General features: G+C 39.1%; 1 protein-coding gene across 1 annotated transcript; it reads left to right on the top strand.

Annotated features, from left to right (window-relative positions):
• Positions 1–9: 9 nt before the first annotated feature.
• On the top strand, positions 10–14,351 carry ASAH1 (N-acylsphingosine amidohydrolase 1). The gene is made up of 14 exons (XM_030450225.1): positions 10–187; positions 4,807–4,853; positions 5,055–5,145; positions 6,340–6,426; positions 7,408–7,486; positions 8,374–8,448; positions 9,157–9,202; positions 10,254–10,398; positions 11,576–11,630; positions 11,876–11,957; positions 12,546–12,677; positions 12,846–12,969; positions 13,517–13,573; positions 14,189–14,351. Exons 1-14 carry the CDS (start codon positions 110–112, stop codon positions 14,276–14,278), a joined length of 1,188 nt encoding a protein of 395 aa, XP_030306085.1. The 5' UTR covers positions 10–109; the 3' UTR covers positions 14,279–14,351.
• The last annotated feature ends 1,205 nt before the right edge of the window (positions 14,352–15,556 follow it).

Genomic DNA, 15,556 nt, shown 5'->3' with positions numbered 1-15,556 from the left:
TATCGCCACCGCCTCCATCCCCTTGATAGGCGGGGCGGGGCGGTGTCATGTGGGCCGCCACACCGGGAAGCGCTGGGCCGAACCGAGCCGAGCCCAGCCGGGAAGGAGGATGTCGAGCTGGGGTCGGGCGCTGCTGCCACCCGCCACGCTGCTTGTCTTGGCGCAGCTGGTCTGGGCGCCGGACCCGGTGAGCATGGCGACGGGAGGGGAAGGGGATCGGATCGGCCCCTGACCCGCTCCGAGGAAAGAGGCGGGGTGGGGGGCGGTGGGGCCCGCTCCGGCGGGACGGGTGGGAAGGGGAAGTTTTCTGCCGGTTTTCGAGACTTAGGAGGACAGGCGTGACTTGGAATCCACGCGTGTGGGTTTAAGGCAGCGTTTGGCCGCCCTCACAGAGTTGGAAATGGCTCCTCTGGCGCGGCCGTGGCTGCGGCCACGAGTGTTCGTGTTCATCGGGCGTGTTTTACAAGTCCTCACTCATTCTGATCTCAGTTTCACATACATCTATATGGCAAACGTTGTAAGATTACACCGAAATAGTGAGTTTTCGAAGTAAAAGTCAAAAAGTGCTTGCTGAAAGTACGTAGACTTTTTGAAGCTGCTTGGCATATTTACTGCAGCTTCACCCAAGGGGAGGAGCGTAGAGCAGGTGGGCTTGGGGTGTTATTTTTTGTTTGGTTTTATGTTGCTTTTTTTCATATATACCCTGGTAAGGTGTTTAGTTTTCGGTGGAATAGTGGAGTCAGGAGGCGGTTGTGTGTCATTTGGAATAGGATGGTTTCCATCTCCTGGGCAAGTAAACACCTGCTCTTGCTCCCTGATGTATTTGTGTTTCTGAAGCAGCAAGGCAGGCTGTCACCTCTTCAGCTGCTGACTCCTCATCCTCTGTGAAGAGGACTGGTTTTTAAGTATCTCTAGATTCCAAAATACTCTTCTGCACTGTATTTTTCTGCACTGTAATATTTTTATTTATTTAATTTAATATTTTCCTGTATTCTTTTGTGTTTTTCTGAAGACTTTCCTTAGCAAATCTTATTGAGTTTTGGGAGAGGGGGGAATTGCAAGAAGGACTGCAATTGGGGGACTGTGGAGGACTGTGGTATCAGGATGATCCAAGTTCCATTAGCATCCTGACAGCACAGGCATTCTTTGCACCCAGTCCCATCCTCCCCCACAGGAGCAGCTTCCCAACACCATAAGCCAACTCCAGCTGAGAACACCTTCAAAATTTTAGCCAAAAGCTGGTTTGGGTGTGTAATGGGGGAGAAGTTGCCAGCTATCAGCAAGGTCTGTCATTAAATCTTGATTTTGTATTTGGTGCACTTGGTACATCTTTGCACTTGCACAATATCCACTTGGTGGCCAGGTTGCAGGTTGTGCTGCAGTGCAGCCAGGTATCAGCCTTGGATATTTTGGGTTTGGTTCAAGTGCTGAGGTGCAACATTTGCTGGAGAATGAACAATAATTGTTGCCTTCTTACATGCACCAGGTTGAGTTCTTTTTGTTAACAAAGAAAAAGGAAGCTAAATGCCATGAATTATAACTTGGGGATGCAGACTGCCAGTCCCTTCAGCTTTTGGTTAGACCCCCTCAACCATACTGAAATTTTTGTCCAAACTGCAGTTTAGATTGGCTCAGTCCCCGTTTCTTCAGCACTGCGAGAGTACTTGTAACTTCCATGTTCAGAAGATTAATAGTGCAGGGAATTCTGCAGCAGGACAGAGAGTGCTGCATTGGCATAATTCCATAAGGGAGGAAGAGCAGAGGGAAGAATGTTAGATTAGAGGTCTTAAACCAAAAGATGATGAATGGAACTAGTATTTGTCTGAAGGAGATTGAATGCCATGTGCTTAACCTTTGAAAACACGTTTGATACCTCAAAGAGATAATTTTCTATTTATTTTTTTTATCCATTGTGTTTATTTGCATGCAGATTTGAAAGTCAACAGTACATAAAATAAACAAAATATGAAACCTACTTGTAAAAAGTGATATATATTTAAAAAAAAAACAAAAAACAAAAAAACGAACAAGTATTTTGTTACCATCCAAGTTGTATTCCTCCTAGGGCATTCAGTGCATGTTTGAAAAATAAATTTATAGTCAAACAGTCTCCTGTTTGGAGCCAGCTTCTGCTGGCTGTTTCTGAGAGACCACCTCTGACTTGTCATGTTGAGAACTTGAAGCAATCCTCTCATACTAGAAGGCTGCTTCTGCTTCTCTTGGGGCAGCATTTATTATTCCTCTTCCCTCTTCCAGTGTCAGTCTCACTGACCACAGCAACAACCTCATAGCTGTTTTTTTTTAAAATTCTAGTGATAGAAAGTGCCAGGTGGCTTTTCTGTTACTGTTAAGAAAATTGTTTAGGTGAGGTTTTTTTTTTTTAACTTTGTCAGAAAAGGTTGCTGTTTGCAAAAGTTACTCCTTAGCTGTTTGCAAAAGTTAACAATATCTTTTGTTTGGAAGATTAGGAGATTGTGTTTTAAAATCTAAAAAAGACCAAAAATATATTTTTCTGGTTGACTTTTTTTTTAATTACTTTATTATATTAATATTTTTAATTAATTTAATTTTTTAATTACTGCTAATGTGCCAGGGTGTAATAGTTTCCTGGAAAAAAAAAAACTGTTAATAATGTTGGCCTTCTTCAGATATCTCAATCAATGATAACAGTTCTGGAAGATGTACAGATCTTTTGGGGGAGGTACTGGTTCTTTTAGCATGCTTTATACATAGATAAGTGAGAAGTCTGAAATTACTGACATAGAAAGAGGGAATATTTTCCCTGTATCTCTCCCTTAACTCTTTGGTTAACTGTTGCTTTCACCACCTATCTTGTGGCTTAGGTTGCAAGGGGTTAGGATGACAAAAATAGCTTCAAATCTCAGGACTAAAATCTCAGAGGAGAGCATCAGGAATGACATAACATTTAGCACTTGGAACATACTTTAAATACTCTGAAATCAGTTTCCATGGTTGTTTCTATTTCCGCTGTGCATGCATGGGCTATACTGGTCAGCTGAACTTTTGTCCGTTTCAGATAATTTTTAGTTACAGGCTTTATCTGTTAAGAAGCTTATTTTGACAGCAAATGATTCCTTAAGGCCCAGATCTCTGCACCCATTGCAGTATGATGTATGTGTAGTCCAACTTTTTTCCAATTGATTTTAGTATTAGAACTTGAAAAATGTCTCAAGACAATCGCATTAATTTGTGTGGCTTTGCACAAAGCCTCTGACTTCTGTTGCCTAAGTAGTCATCTGATACCCTCCCCTACCCTCCTTGTTTTGAAACTTCCTCATTTAGGAAATTAAATGGCCTTTTGTGTCTGACCTTCTGTTCCAGCTGTGCAGAGGCTGTAAATGCACTGCAGTGAAATCTAGGAAGCATCAAGATTCTGGTCCAGTGCCTTCACATAGTGTAGGAAAAAAATGAAATTAATCTTCTGCTTTCTCCCAGCTACTGGAAACAATACAAAAAGACACCATGATAACACACAGAAGCCAGTCCCAGTTTAAAATTCCAGTTTCCAGTTGTAACAAATGATACCACTGCTTAAAGTTCATGGCATTGTGTAAGATATGGTGTTGTCTAGATCAGTGCACCAAAACCATATAATGCAATTAGAATCATAGAATTATTAGCCCAAGGAGGACATGTACATTATTTTGTTTGCCCCAGATACACAGCTGCTAGATATCTTGTCTTTTTTTATTGGAGCCAGGTTTCATTGTAAGGACAGACTAATATAGTAATCTAATTAGTACAGCCAAACAGATATTGGAAATCAAGGGTGGGCAGAGGGGGAAGTGATGGAAGATTCCCCATGTTTTCTGTTCTGTATCCCGAATGCTTGTGCCTCGGGAGCCTCTGCATGGACTCCTGGGAAGATGTGTATCTTTCCTTTTTTTCCTAGTGGGACAGTGTGCTCTCAGGAGCTTATTCATCTGCTCAGGTAGCTCGGGGACCAAGTCTGGTCTGTGCTCAACTGGCTTGAAGCATAAGTGCAGCCAGTAGGCATTTGCATGTATTTCACTGGGTGAAACATGCAATTATAATTGAGGCTTGGATGTGCATATGTATGTGTGTATATACTTGCCTTATGTAACTGATGGGAAAACACCCTTGCATTCACTTTGGGTATGCCTTATTGTGGTTCACAAACTTTCGTTGGTAACTAGCCATGCATACAGGAATTAAGGTAACTAGTCTTTAGTTGTATTCCTGAAATACACCTCTCAGATTATTTAGCATCAGTTCAGCAGCACTTTTCCAGACTACATAAAGAGAAGTCATGCAGTATAGCTCATTCCTCTGGCTGAGTAATTTGCCCAAAGTTCACTGTGCTTTTTCTGCTGCAGCTAGAAAATGAAACTTAACACTGAGCGTATTTATGAGTGGTGGTATAAAATGACATCATGGATTCAACAAATGGAACAAACAGGTCCATCCTGAGATTTAAGGTTTCTGAATTTGTCTAAAGAATATTCTTTTAAAATGCTTGTTACTGACTCATGCTAACTAAAAATGGGTTTGTGCATTTATCATAAACTTATTCTTGCCTTATACTGCATTAGGGAAGTTTTTTGAAGACCTGCCAGGCAGTGTAGGGAAGTTGCTGTTTTTCTCCCATGTCTTGAATTCTCCTCTGTAGCCTTTCCATATTTCCAAGATTTTCCCTTCCTTTGTTATCAAATTATCATGAATTGAATTACCTGACTGGTCTTAAAGGTTTAATTCAAAAATAAGTGTGCTACAATAATAATGTATTTTAACAAATTACATAGTAATGTTTCGCTGTCTTTACAGTATGGAGAGGAGTGCAGGACTAAAACATACCCTCCTTCAGGACCAACGTAAGTAATCTGATTCAACTTATCTAACAAATTACAGAAATGTATGAATTTGCAAGTCTGAACAGGTATTTTTTTTAATTTTTTTGTAATTTGTTCCTATTGTAGATCTAGAAAATGCTGGCTGCAGGTGGGAAGCACCTGTTTTGTCCAATGCTTTTTCAAAGCCTTCTTCAAATTTGAACTCTGGTCCTTACCTTTCAGGTTCAAAGGGAATGTACCCACATATGTCATAAATCTTGATTTACCTCCCAGCAAAAGATGGGATGACTTGATGCGTGACAAAAAGACAGAGGTATGAAATGCAGAGCTTGCTTTGAAGCTTAGTATGTATAATGAAAAAAAGGTTTAGAACAGAATACTTGTGCTAAAATTCTCTGAAAGGGGTAATATTTCTAGCTCATTTTTTTATTATGATTCTAGACCAAAATAGTTGCTTGAGTAAAACTTTTTTTCTGTTCGACTCTTGAGCTGAAGCATCAAGTATAGGGCCAGTGATGTGGAGGGATGTAGAGGAATGAGAACAGGTTGAGCATAAAGCAAGCTTTCATTAATGAAAGCATGTTAGTCATGAAGTAATACAGAGTGAAGGGGGAGAAGTACACCAAGAGGGCAGCCTCAGTAAATTGAAGTGTAACTGAGGCAGTGTCCCTTCTGCTCTGTGCATCCCTGCTCTTCTCAAGGCAGTGCGTGGGACGATGAAACAGCAAGAGGGACATGAACTTCCTGCTCTTTTCATGGTTGCAGCACTGGAGTTTACATAGTAGAAATATTTTTAAATACTCAAACCTATTTTAAACTACTTAGAACCGCTGTTCTTCTGAAGTTTGCTGAAAATTGAATTAACTGATGCTTAATTTCTCAAGAAAAGCTTGGAATTTTTGCTGTATCCCTGCTAACTTTGGACTTTCAACTCTGAAAGCCAAATTCTACTTACACCATAATATTTGTTTTAAAAGTCTCATTTAAGCTGGTGGGCTTTGGAAGTGGGACACGCCTTAAATTCTAAGAGGCTTTATCTGTCATGTACTTTGGACTTAGATCACGTGGAGTGCAATTCTGTTTGTGGCCGTTCACTATCAGGAATGGAAAGCATGTACTTTTATAAGAAATTTACAGTTGGCTTCAAGAACATCAGTGTTTAAACAAAGAGCTTTTAATTAACATTTGTAAATATAGAAGAGTTTGGAGCATTAAAATGGGATCAAAGGAGCAGAAGACAATTTTTTCCTGTAATTTGTTCTCTCTGGTAGAGGGACTTGTTGGAGCTAATCTAGAAACTTACTTGAGTAGAGCCTGAATAGTGACTCTTTAATGGGGAGCTTGGCATGTTTTTCTCACCAAGAACACCATAGTTACCACTTTCTTTAGATACAGGTTTTTTTCAATGAGATGTTTTTTTTAAAAGTATGTGAAGGAGTTCTGTTAGTGTTCTAGCAATTCTTACACTCGAGATCTTCTATTCCATAAAAGCCTTTGTTCTTTTTAGCTGAAGACTGTGGTCCAGAATATTAAAAGTATAGTAAATACCTTCTTCCCCAGTGGCAAAGTTGTTGACATAGTGGATAACAAAATTGTAAGTATTTTCAGCTTATTTAATTTATTACTGTATCCTCTGACTACCCAAATTAGAAAATTTTACAATTAAGAACATTTCACATGGTAATTCTTTCAATTCCAGAGCAAAAATGCTGTTTTGAAGAGTTACTCAGAAGTTTTGCCCTCAGCACGAAATTTTGCCTCTGTGCCTACTCAGAATTACTCTGAAACCATTAAATGTAAAATGCACATGTCTGTTTGTGCTGTCATTTTTGTAAGATCTTTTCTAGTTTGCCTTAGTCGTGCTAGACATGTATGCTGCTGACATAGTCCTTGCAGCAAAACACCTCACTGAGATACTCTTTGCTGTGTCTTTGTAAACAGTAGAATGAAATTGTGTTTTGACATCTGTTATAAGTGTCTGATTACAGGGGCAACTTTGACTAGGCTTTGCCTTAAGAAACAATTTGGTTCTGGTTAAAATAGGCTTTAGCATAGAGTCAGGACAAGAGAAAACATTGTGGTGCTAGAGAGAGCATAAGGTCAAATCTGTTCCCCCATCTTTATTTACAGCAGCCTCAGGTCATGCTGGCTGCTGCTTCATTTGTATTCCTGTGTTCCTGAGTGGGGTTGAGATAGAAGCAGCATACACAGGTAGTCATAGCAGTGTGTGAAAGTTGGGTATCCCCTTAAAGGCTGACGTCAAGCTCGCTTCCAGTTGAGCTCTTAACCTGTAGAAGTACTACTTCAGTCTGTTCTGTCTATTGCTGCTAACAATAGTTAAGATACTGTGCTAATCTCCATGGCTCACATGTCAATATTTTGATAAGTGATAGGTTTTGCTTTCCTTACGTATGTACTTGTCTTCCAAGTACTCTACAAACATCCTCAAGTTTTACAGGCTGCAGAGGAATTAAATACTCAATTTAATTGTTGTGAGAAAAATTTACTTATTGGGTAGAGGTTTGTTTTAACTAACAAAACACACATGAACAACATACAAGACTTCTGCTTTCAGGCTCATCTGACTGCCACGCTTCCTTATCCTTTCAATGAAGAGCTTCAAGGGATCGCAAATTCATCTGGGATTCCTTTGGGTAATAGTTTCCAACATTTTAATGTAGTGATAAAACAGGAATTCAGACTCACTAAAACTAGGATGTGTACCAATCTGCAGTGTAGTCGTAGTCATCTGTGACTTTGACAAAGAAATAATTAATTAAGGAGACAAAGCAATAAATTGCATCTTACACTAAATGGAAACAGTGTTTTAGAGGGGAATGACAATAAATCACATAAACCTTTCATCAGGCTGGGATGTCTCTGTAGAGATGAACCTTCTCATACCTCAATTTTCCAAACTTGAGTGAGTCTCCTGTGCACCAAAATTTGTGGGAATCCTTGAGCTTGTTGGCTTCCCATTCAGCTGTGTGTTTGCTCTTGATACACCAAGAAGGGAAGGCTCTGCTTCATTCTGTGCTTTCTTTCCTTTGTGATCCTTGCCACATCCTCCTGCCTTGCTTCCACACCTCCTGCAAAACAATGAGAAGCAGACACTGAATCCTTCCAGAACTGAGACAGAGAAGAAGAGACATCTGCTTCCACTGCTTCCTTCATACAGGAGCAGTACAGCTGGTGGTAGTCAGCAGCTCCTATATGGGAATAGTGGTACATGTAGCAGCTTTCTTCTTTAAAGTGAACTTTACAGCTTGTTTTAAAGTTTCCAAAGGAGGACGCAGCAATTACTGTCAGCTTTCTGTATGTTAAGGTAGAAGTACAAGGGATTCTACTCCTTCTGTTTGCCTGTCAGGAAGCTCTTGATTTAGTTGAATCAGTCATTTCAAAGATCAAATGAAATTAAACAGAAATTAATAAGAGAAATGGTATCAAATATTGAACACTGCAGTCGGCTTTTTTCCTAACCATTTTTTAATTTTCATGACAAAAGTTTCAAATTATTGAACTTTGTTTCTTTTTGTTCTAGGGGAAATTGTTATTTTTAACATCTTTTATGAAATTTTTACTGTATGTACATCAATCGTGGCAGAAGATAAAACAGGTAATGCAACCCAGAATAGTGTTAACAGTTTTCTCTTACTTTGAACAAGGTTCACCTTAGTTATGCAAACATAGTCCTTCTCAACTGCAGCCAAGAAGGTCTAGTAGAAGACACTAAGAGCAATGAATTCAGAGGTCTTCCTTTGGAAGGCAATAAGAGATCACAGGTAGCTTAGGTAAAAAAAAAAAAATACTTTCAAAGACTGGTTTGTGTTTTTTGTTGCTTTAAATAGGTAGTATTTAGCTTTGTTTTTCTAGGAGAAAGAAACACCAGCCAGACACCTGATACTTTGGCAGTGCCATGAGGGATTCCAATGCCATCCATTTTGCATTTAGTGTCTAGATATCACACAAGTATTGTGCTACAGAAAATGGATGGTCTATTTTAAGAAAGACTCTTCACCTCCTCATTCTAGAGCCTTTGTCTGGACCTGTTCCAGCTTAGGAAATTTTTGAAGGACTCTCAGAGGGCTTACAATCATCTCATTTTTAGAGGAAGTTCAAGGTGTTACCATTGCATTAAATTAATACAGAAAGGATCTGAGGCTGAGGGACAGCAGTATACAAGATTACTTTATTTCAATTATGGCAACAGACTTCTCTGAACCAAAAAACCCCAAAATTTTTTGTGCTTGCTTACTCATTTTCTGGTTTTCTAAGCTGGAGTTTATGTTGCTCTCTTTAAAAAAATATTATTTTTTTAATGTAGGGAAACTGTATCATGCCAGAAACTTGGATTTTGGACTCTTTCTTGGGTAAGTCCCTTTTTTTTTTTTTTTTTTTTTTACCAAAGAAAAAGCTAGCTGAACTTGAAATTTTTACATGCATTCTTAAAGCCTAAATGAAAAATTGGATGAAGTTGAGACAGTGACATGTAATTCTGCATTGCATGATGTGAAAAAAGGTTGAACCAAGCAGGGGTTGTGCTGATCTTATCTCACACTGCTCCAGTCTTGTTGGGAAGGACTTTCTATAAAGCTGTGTTCAGAGTTGCATCATGTTTTCTTAGCTCCAGTTAAAGCTGTCTCAAGCCAAAGAATGGTCCATGTAACTTCATCTCTGAGGCACAATGTATCTGGTTTTTACATGATGGGACAGAAGCATCAGCTTCAGTGTATGCAGTGAAATGTGGGTTTGGTCTTGTTTTTGTGGTTGGTTGGAAGTGCTCTACTGGCAGTTCCCATCATTCATAAGTTCTGCTCAGGAGCCAGTGATCTGTATTCCACTGATCTAACATTATTATTCATTTGGATATAAACTGTAGTTTATTACCCAGTAGTGGGTTTTCTTTTAATTCTAATTTCATTCCTCATGATCAGGTAGTTCAGTGTTTGCTTTTACTGCCCCACTATATTTTGTAATGTCACTCCTCCAGATGACTCTCAATACCCAGATGAAATTTAAATATTAAATTAAATCTTCATTAAATTCAAAATCCTATGCTTATAAAAAACTGAAATGCTGTCAACTGCAACTCCTCCTGTCCCTTGTTTTGGCTTGTGTTGAACTTCTCCCACTTGTCAGAAATACCAAGAACATGCTACCTGAAAATTAAGGCAACTTTTCAAAGCTGTTCCCAGAACCTGTTTCCACCAAAACTTGGTTTTTGCCATCGACTGCCTATGTGTTTAGGCTTCCTAGTTGTACCTTGCTTGTGCTGCTCAGGTACCTACTGAGCAGTGATGCTGGCTGATGTGAGAAGGATCAGAGGATGGGCATCACACACAGGAAATCTGTGTACTGGGAAGGGAAGTTTCAAAAGCTAGTAAGGGAGGGAGATTTCAAACACTGCACTGTCCTCTGCAGGTGGGATGTTAAAAATAATTCCTGGACTATAACTCGGGAGCTGAAGCCTATAGTGGTCAACTTGGATTTCCAGAGAAACAACAAAACAGTATTCAAGTCCACAAATTTTGCAGGATACATAGGCATGGTGTCTGGAGTCAAACCAGTAAGTATGAGGAAGAGGGCTTGTCAGTTTGTTGATAATGCTTCAGACTTAAAATGTAGCTTTTTCTGCTTTCAGCCTCTGTCTTGAGGTATTAATAAACATTCTCTTAATTTTTCTGGTACACAGTGTAGCTATTTGAAGAGAGGTAAAAGCAAAAAAATGTGGCACTCTTCCTTGTAAAAGGAGATGGCCTAAATTAAATATTTATATTTTGATAATTCTTAAAAACAATGTTGGATTGTGAATATGAACAGGAGTGACTATAAAGGGTCAAGTGGTTGGAGTCTCTTGCTAGCAAACAAATACCACTGTGATCCCAGAGGTGAAACAGCACATTTGTGCTGTTCCAGTTCTTTCTACAGTCTTTTTTCAAAAAGGTGTCCTACACTGCAAGATATTTTTGTATTTTATTTTTTGATAGGCACCTGAACCCTGAATTTTGTCTACATCTTAAAAACTCTCAGAACTATGCCAGGGTTTCAAGTTTACCACAGCTTCTCCTTTACTGCATGCTCTGCCTTTATCTTCTATTGCAGGCAGTTCTTTTCATAGAAGGGCATTTCTGTCATAAATCCTTGCATTCAATCCATTTTATTTTTTTCTTCTATTTAAATAAATCAAGGAGAGTGTATTCTGAAAATTATTCAGTGTACCTGAATTCCACTTTCCTCTGAAGAAAACCACTAGTTGGAGAAGATTGGGATTTGAGTTTGAATTGCCTGTTGCAAGTAGCACAGATTAAGTTGCATACAGCTGTGTTCCCACCTGGACAGCAATAACAGATCAAAATATACTTAGCACTGGGACTTAAAATCTGCCTTAAAACTAGAATAGTACCCAGAGGTGTCATAAGGAGGTTACATGTGTCAGGGGAAGTAAAATGGCAATTCAGTGATCCAACAAGGACCAAGAGAAAAATGGCCACAGGCTTGACTTGCTCAGCATAAAAGCATGCTGGATTGCTATGCCAGGTTAGAAGACTATGAATTACTGTTTCATCTTACTCAGGTCATGATAAATTAGATTCTTCTCCACACAGGCTTGATCTTGTAGCCTATTACTCGAAGGGAAAGAGTCTACAAACAAGAAACTCAATTGGCATGTAAATTGCATTGATGCCTTTTACTTATTACTGGGCTGGCAATCAATGAAGTTTGACTTGTTTCATGCTTTTTAGGACTTGTTCACTCTGACAATGAATGAGCGTTTCAGCCTTGATGGTGGCTATGTTGGTGAGTAAAGCTCATTTCTTCCCTTATTTCTGTGCAAATTTTCCAGGCCATGGTCTTAGCAGTTACCTGATTAAAAGTATTATTACGTAACCAGTCACCTTAATAAACAGACATACAAATAATGAAAATATTCCAGATGAGTATGATAAAACACAGTTAATTTTAAAGCCTGTGAAATTTAGAATAGCATGAGTGAAAAATAGAATTCCTTAAAACTACTTATTGTAACCAGTAATATCTTGCAGGTATCTTTGAATGGTTTCTTGGCAGAAGAGATGGTATGTGGATGGGTTTTCTTACAAGAACAGTATTAGAGAATGCTACAAGGTATTCCCACCTCCTGTCTATATATTCTGCTGCTTTAACCTGCTCTGCTTCCAGCTGGCCTGAGTGCTCTATTTGTAAGCATAGTATCTAATGACACAGATATCTTTCTAGAAGCCTTAACATTAAATAGTGCTGATTATTCTGGTACTCTGGAGCAGTGGGAGGCATCACACTTGATCTCTTTACAATGCCTCAAATTATTTTCTTAGATTTTTGTTTTGTAATAATCCTGTTGGCATCTGAATGCCCAACAGCATGAAAACACATCCAGCAGGTATATTACAGGAAGTAAACAAAAACACATCTCTCATGCAGTGAATGAATTAGTTGGGATATGATACAGCATGTCATAATTTTGTTCCTGTTGTAAATGTAGAAAAAGTGCAGATAGCACCTCTCAACAAATTTTAAGTACAAAGTGAGTAGAGGAACTTTGATTAAACATGTTTCTTCCTTCTGTTACAATCTCCTCATACATGCATGAAAGGGGAAGAAAGGTGTTACTACCTGGATCAGTGAAACTCATTCTTAAGTACTTGAATATTTTATAGCATTTGATACTCAAACACTACTTTTTTTAACCTGCAGTTATCAAGATGCAAAAGACAAGCTGTCAAAAACAAGACTGCTGGCTCCAGCTTACTTTATACTGGGTGGAAAAAATTCTGGAGAAGGATGTGTGATAACTCGTTCCAGGACAGCTAGTCTGGATATCTGGGAGTGAGTATGCCTGGCCTGACAGTCGGTGGAGCCTTCCAGAAGAGGACAGGTTCCACCAATAAGTGTGTCCTGTGTTTCTTGCAACTTCTGTTGTACTTAGTCCTTCAGCATCACTAAAATACCACAACAAGCTTAAAAAAAACCCACAAATGCATACCTCTTTTCCAGCCTTGACATCAAGAAGGGCACATGGTACGTGTTAGAAACAAATTATGATCGCTGGAAGCCTCCACTAATCTTGGATAATCGCAGAGTACCTGCAATGAAGTGCCTGAACCAAACTATGCAAGAGGTAAACATCCTCCACATACCTGATCTGGCTGTCTAGAAGCTCCCAAGTGACAGTAATGTTTTGACACAGACAGGAGCATTCAGGGCATTCCCAGGCATAGCTGTAATGACAGAAGTGGTTAGTGGTTTTGTGACAGTTTTTCTGTGCTCATGGGTAACAAAGTACCAGCTGGCTCTTTACACAAATGGCTTTCTCTTCCTCTAAGTTGGTTTCTTGCAAGCATTTTCTGCAGCTGCATGTGCAGGGAAATAAGCCTGGAGATACTTTGAGAGAGGTCTTAATTGTGTCCTGAGCTGTTTGTCACCTGTGAAATTGGAATACACACTGTAGGCAGCAAATACTTGGCACTGAAGTGTCCTATGGTGTACTGAGATCTGGTCTGCTCGAGGTTTTGCAATCCATTTTCCTCTGATCTCAAGGTATATGGATATAGTGTATGCTTAAAGCTTTACCTGATTATCTAATTGAGCAGTAAAAAAATTACTGTTTTCAGCATTTACACTAACAGGTTAATGTCCTTTGACATCTATGTATTATTTTCTTTCAGAACATCTCCTTACCAAGAATTTATGATGTTCTCTCCACAAAGCCTGTTCTCAATAAGGTAATGCTTCTAATTTTTCTGAATGTTTAGAATGAGGAGTGGGGGCAGGCCACTAGCTCTTGCACATCTAAGGAGGAGGTCACAGTGGTATATTTGGGGGGAAGGGTTTAGGTCAAAGTATGCATATTGAACTAAACCAAATTCCATGTTACTTTGTAAAAGCAAAATGTAATTGCTGGAATAGCTGTTTTCCAGCAGCCCTACAGCTTTAAAGCTCCAAGTAGCCTAAGCTCTTCCATCATAGCTGGCTCTGGTTTGAGGCAGCATTTGCACTACAGACACCTCAAGGACCCTTCTAGCTTGAATTAACCTGTGATATTTGCCTTTAGAAGTATGATGAAACAATGGGGTAGGCCTCCTGCAGGCACATTCTTACAACAGAAGATATTGTAGTCTGAACTTGAGGTTTTGGTGTAAAAGACTAAAGGGGTAAGAGGAGTTTTTGAATGATAAAATTTTAGTTACAAAATTTGGGGACACAAGGTCTTCATGCTGACTAAGATAAATGCTCACTTTAGTTGAGCCATTCAGCTAATACCAGAATAGTTTTTTACTAATTGCTGTATTGAGGCTCTTTTTTTTCTTCCCTTCTTCTTCCTCCCACCTGCCTGTTAGCTGACTGTGTGCACCACACTGATGGAGGTGTATGGAGGCCACACAGAGACTTACCTGCGGGAGTGCCCAGATCCATGTAGTCCTTGGTAGCCCTGTACGGTTCCTATGTTGGAAGCATCTCCTTCTCTGAACTGGGGTCCTCCAAGAAAAAATACTTCCTGGATTTCTCAGCCTAACTCCTTTCTTCAGAAATCTAATGGCTATATGGCAATATCAGAGAGCTTCTAACAACAGAGGACTATCTCACACTGGACTTTTTTGCTTTCTAATTACTGATGAGATTCTGCTGACAAGAAATGTATGCTAATGTATGTCTGGTTTGACTTCAGCCATTTCTGCCACATGAGTTCAGCAGTTAGCCCTAGATCTCTTCAGACTTAACAGTATTCTTGGTTTGGTTTGCTGTTGGTTTGTGGGTTTGGTTTTTTTTGTTGTTTAATTGAGTTTTTTTAGATTAAAATATCTACCAAGCATTAAAAAGTATTTGTTATAAGGAGGCCACCTGGAACAATACCATTCTGTATCTCTTTTCTAAGCACTTAGAATCAATTGCTCATGTTTTGGTCCAATATGAGGATATGTCTAAGATGTCTTGTTATAAAATAAACTCCCAAGTGTCATACTTAGTCACAGAAACAAGGTCTTGGGGGAATACCTAGACCAAGATCAGAGCCAAAAAGATGTCAGTTCACTGATTTATAGGTATTTGCTGAAGCTCTTTCTTGGCCTGTTAACAAACTTTTTTTTTAAATACAGATTTTTCTGTTGTCTAAAAAAAATAAAAATAAATACTAATACAATAAATATTCCTAAGAACTACTTTCTTTGACCAAAGTACATATGTACTGATCTCATAGCTCAGTGGATGACACCATGCATGTTATTTGTCACATGGCAGAAAGGGCATTCTCTTCCGAATAGGCTGATTTTAAGTGTCTAAAAACCTGATCTACTTCTTAAACTGACACTTGAAGTTATTAACCATCTGCTGATAGTGATTGAGTTGTTAAAGGTGATTTTGTCTGGTATATTGGTTTTTGAAATACGGGATTAGAAGCCAAGTGAGACTACAATATTGGCCATAATTCAAATTAAGAAAGTAAAGATCCTTTAAAAATAGGGTGAAGTACAGGCACCCTCATTGCCTAGGAAGTAGATAATGCAGAAGGCAGTAGTTTTATCTGTGTCCCTGGCTGCATTGCTGGCACTACTTTCCAGGCCAAACTCTTGTGTTTTATGCCATGCAAAGGGAAGGCACAGGAGAGTAAGCTTAGGGGCTGATATGTATGGTGGTTCACCTGTAATCTTTTTTTAACCACCCTAGGGAAGAGGTGCTATTCATATTCCCATTAAGTCATTAATTCAAAG

This window comes from Calypte anna, chromosome 4A (assembly GCF_003957555.1).
Source record: "Calypte anna isolate BGI_N300 chromosome 4A, bCalAnn1_v1.p, whole genome shotgun sequence".
Lineage (NCBI taxonomy): Eukaryota > Metazoa > Chordata > Aves > Apodiformes > Trochilidae > Calypte > Calypte anna.
The sequence above is the reverse complement of the archived record's forward strand: the minus strand, read 5'-3'. Positions and strand labels throughout refer to the sequence as shown.

Bases quoted from the DNA above. Each gene is read 5' to 3' on its own strand.
- ASAH1 (XM_030450225.1), top strand. From the start codon at position 110: ATGTCGAGCTGGGGTCGGGCGCTGCTGCCACCCGCCACGCTGCTTGTC. The intron at 10,399-11,575 runs GTAAGTATGAGG...CATGCTTTTTAG, and splicing joins TGGTGTCTGGAGTCAAACCA to GACTTGTTCACTCTGACAAT. The intron at 13,574-14,188 runs GTAATGCTTCTA...CCTGCCTGTTAG, and splicing joins CAAAGCCTGTTCTCAATAAG to CTGACTGTGTGCACCACACT.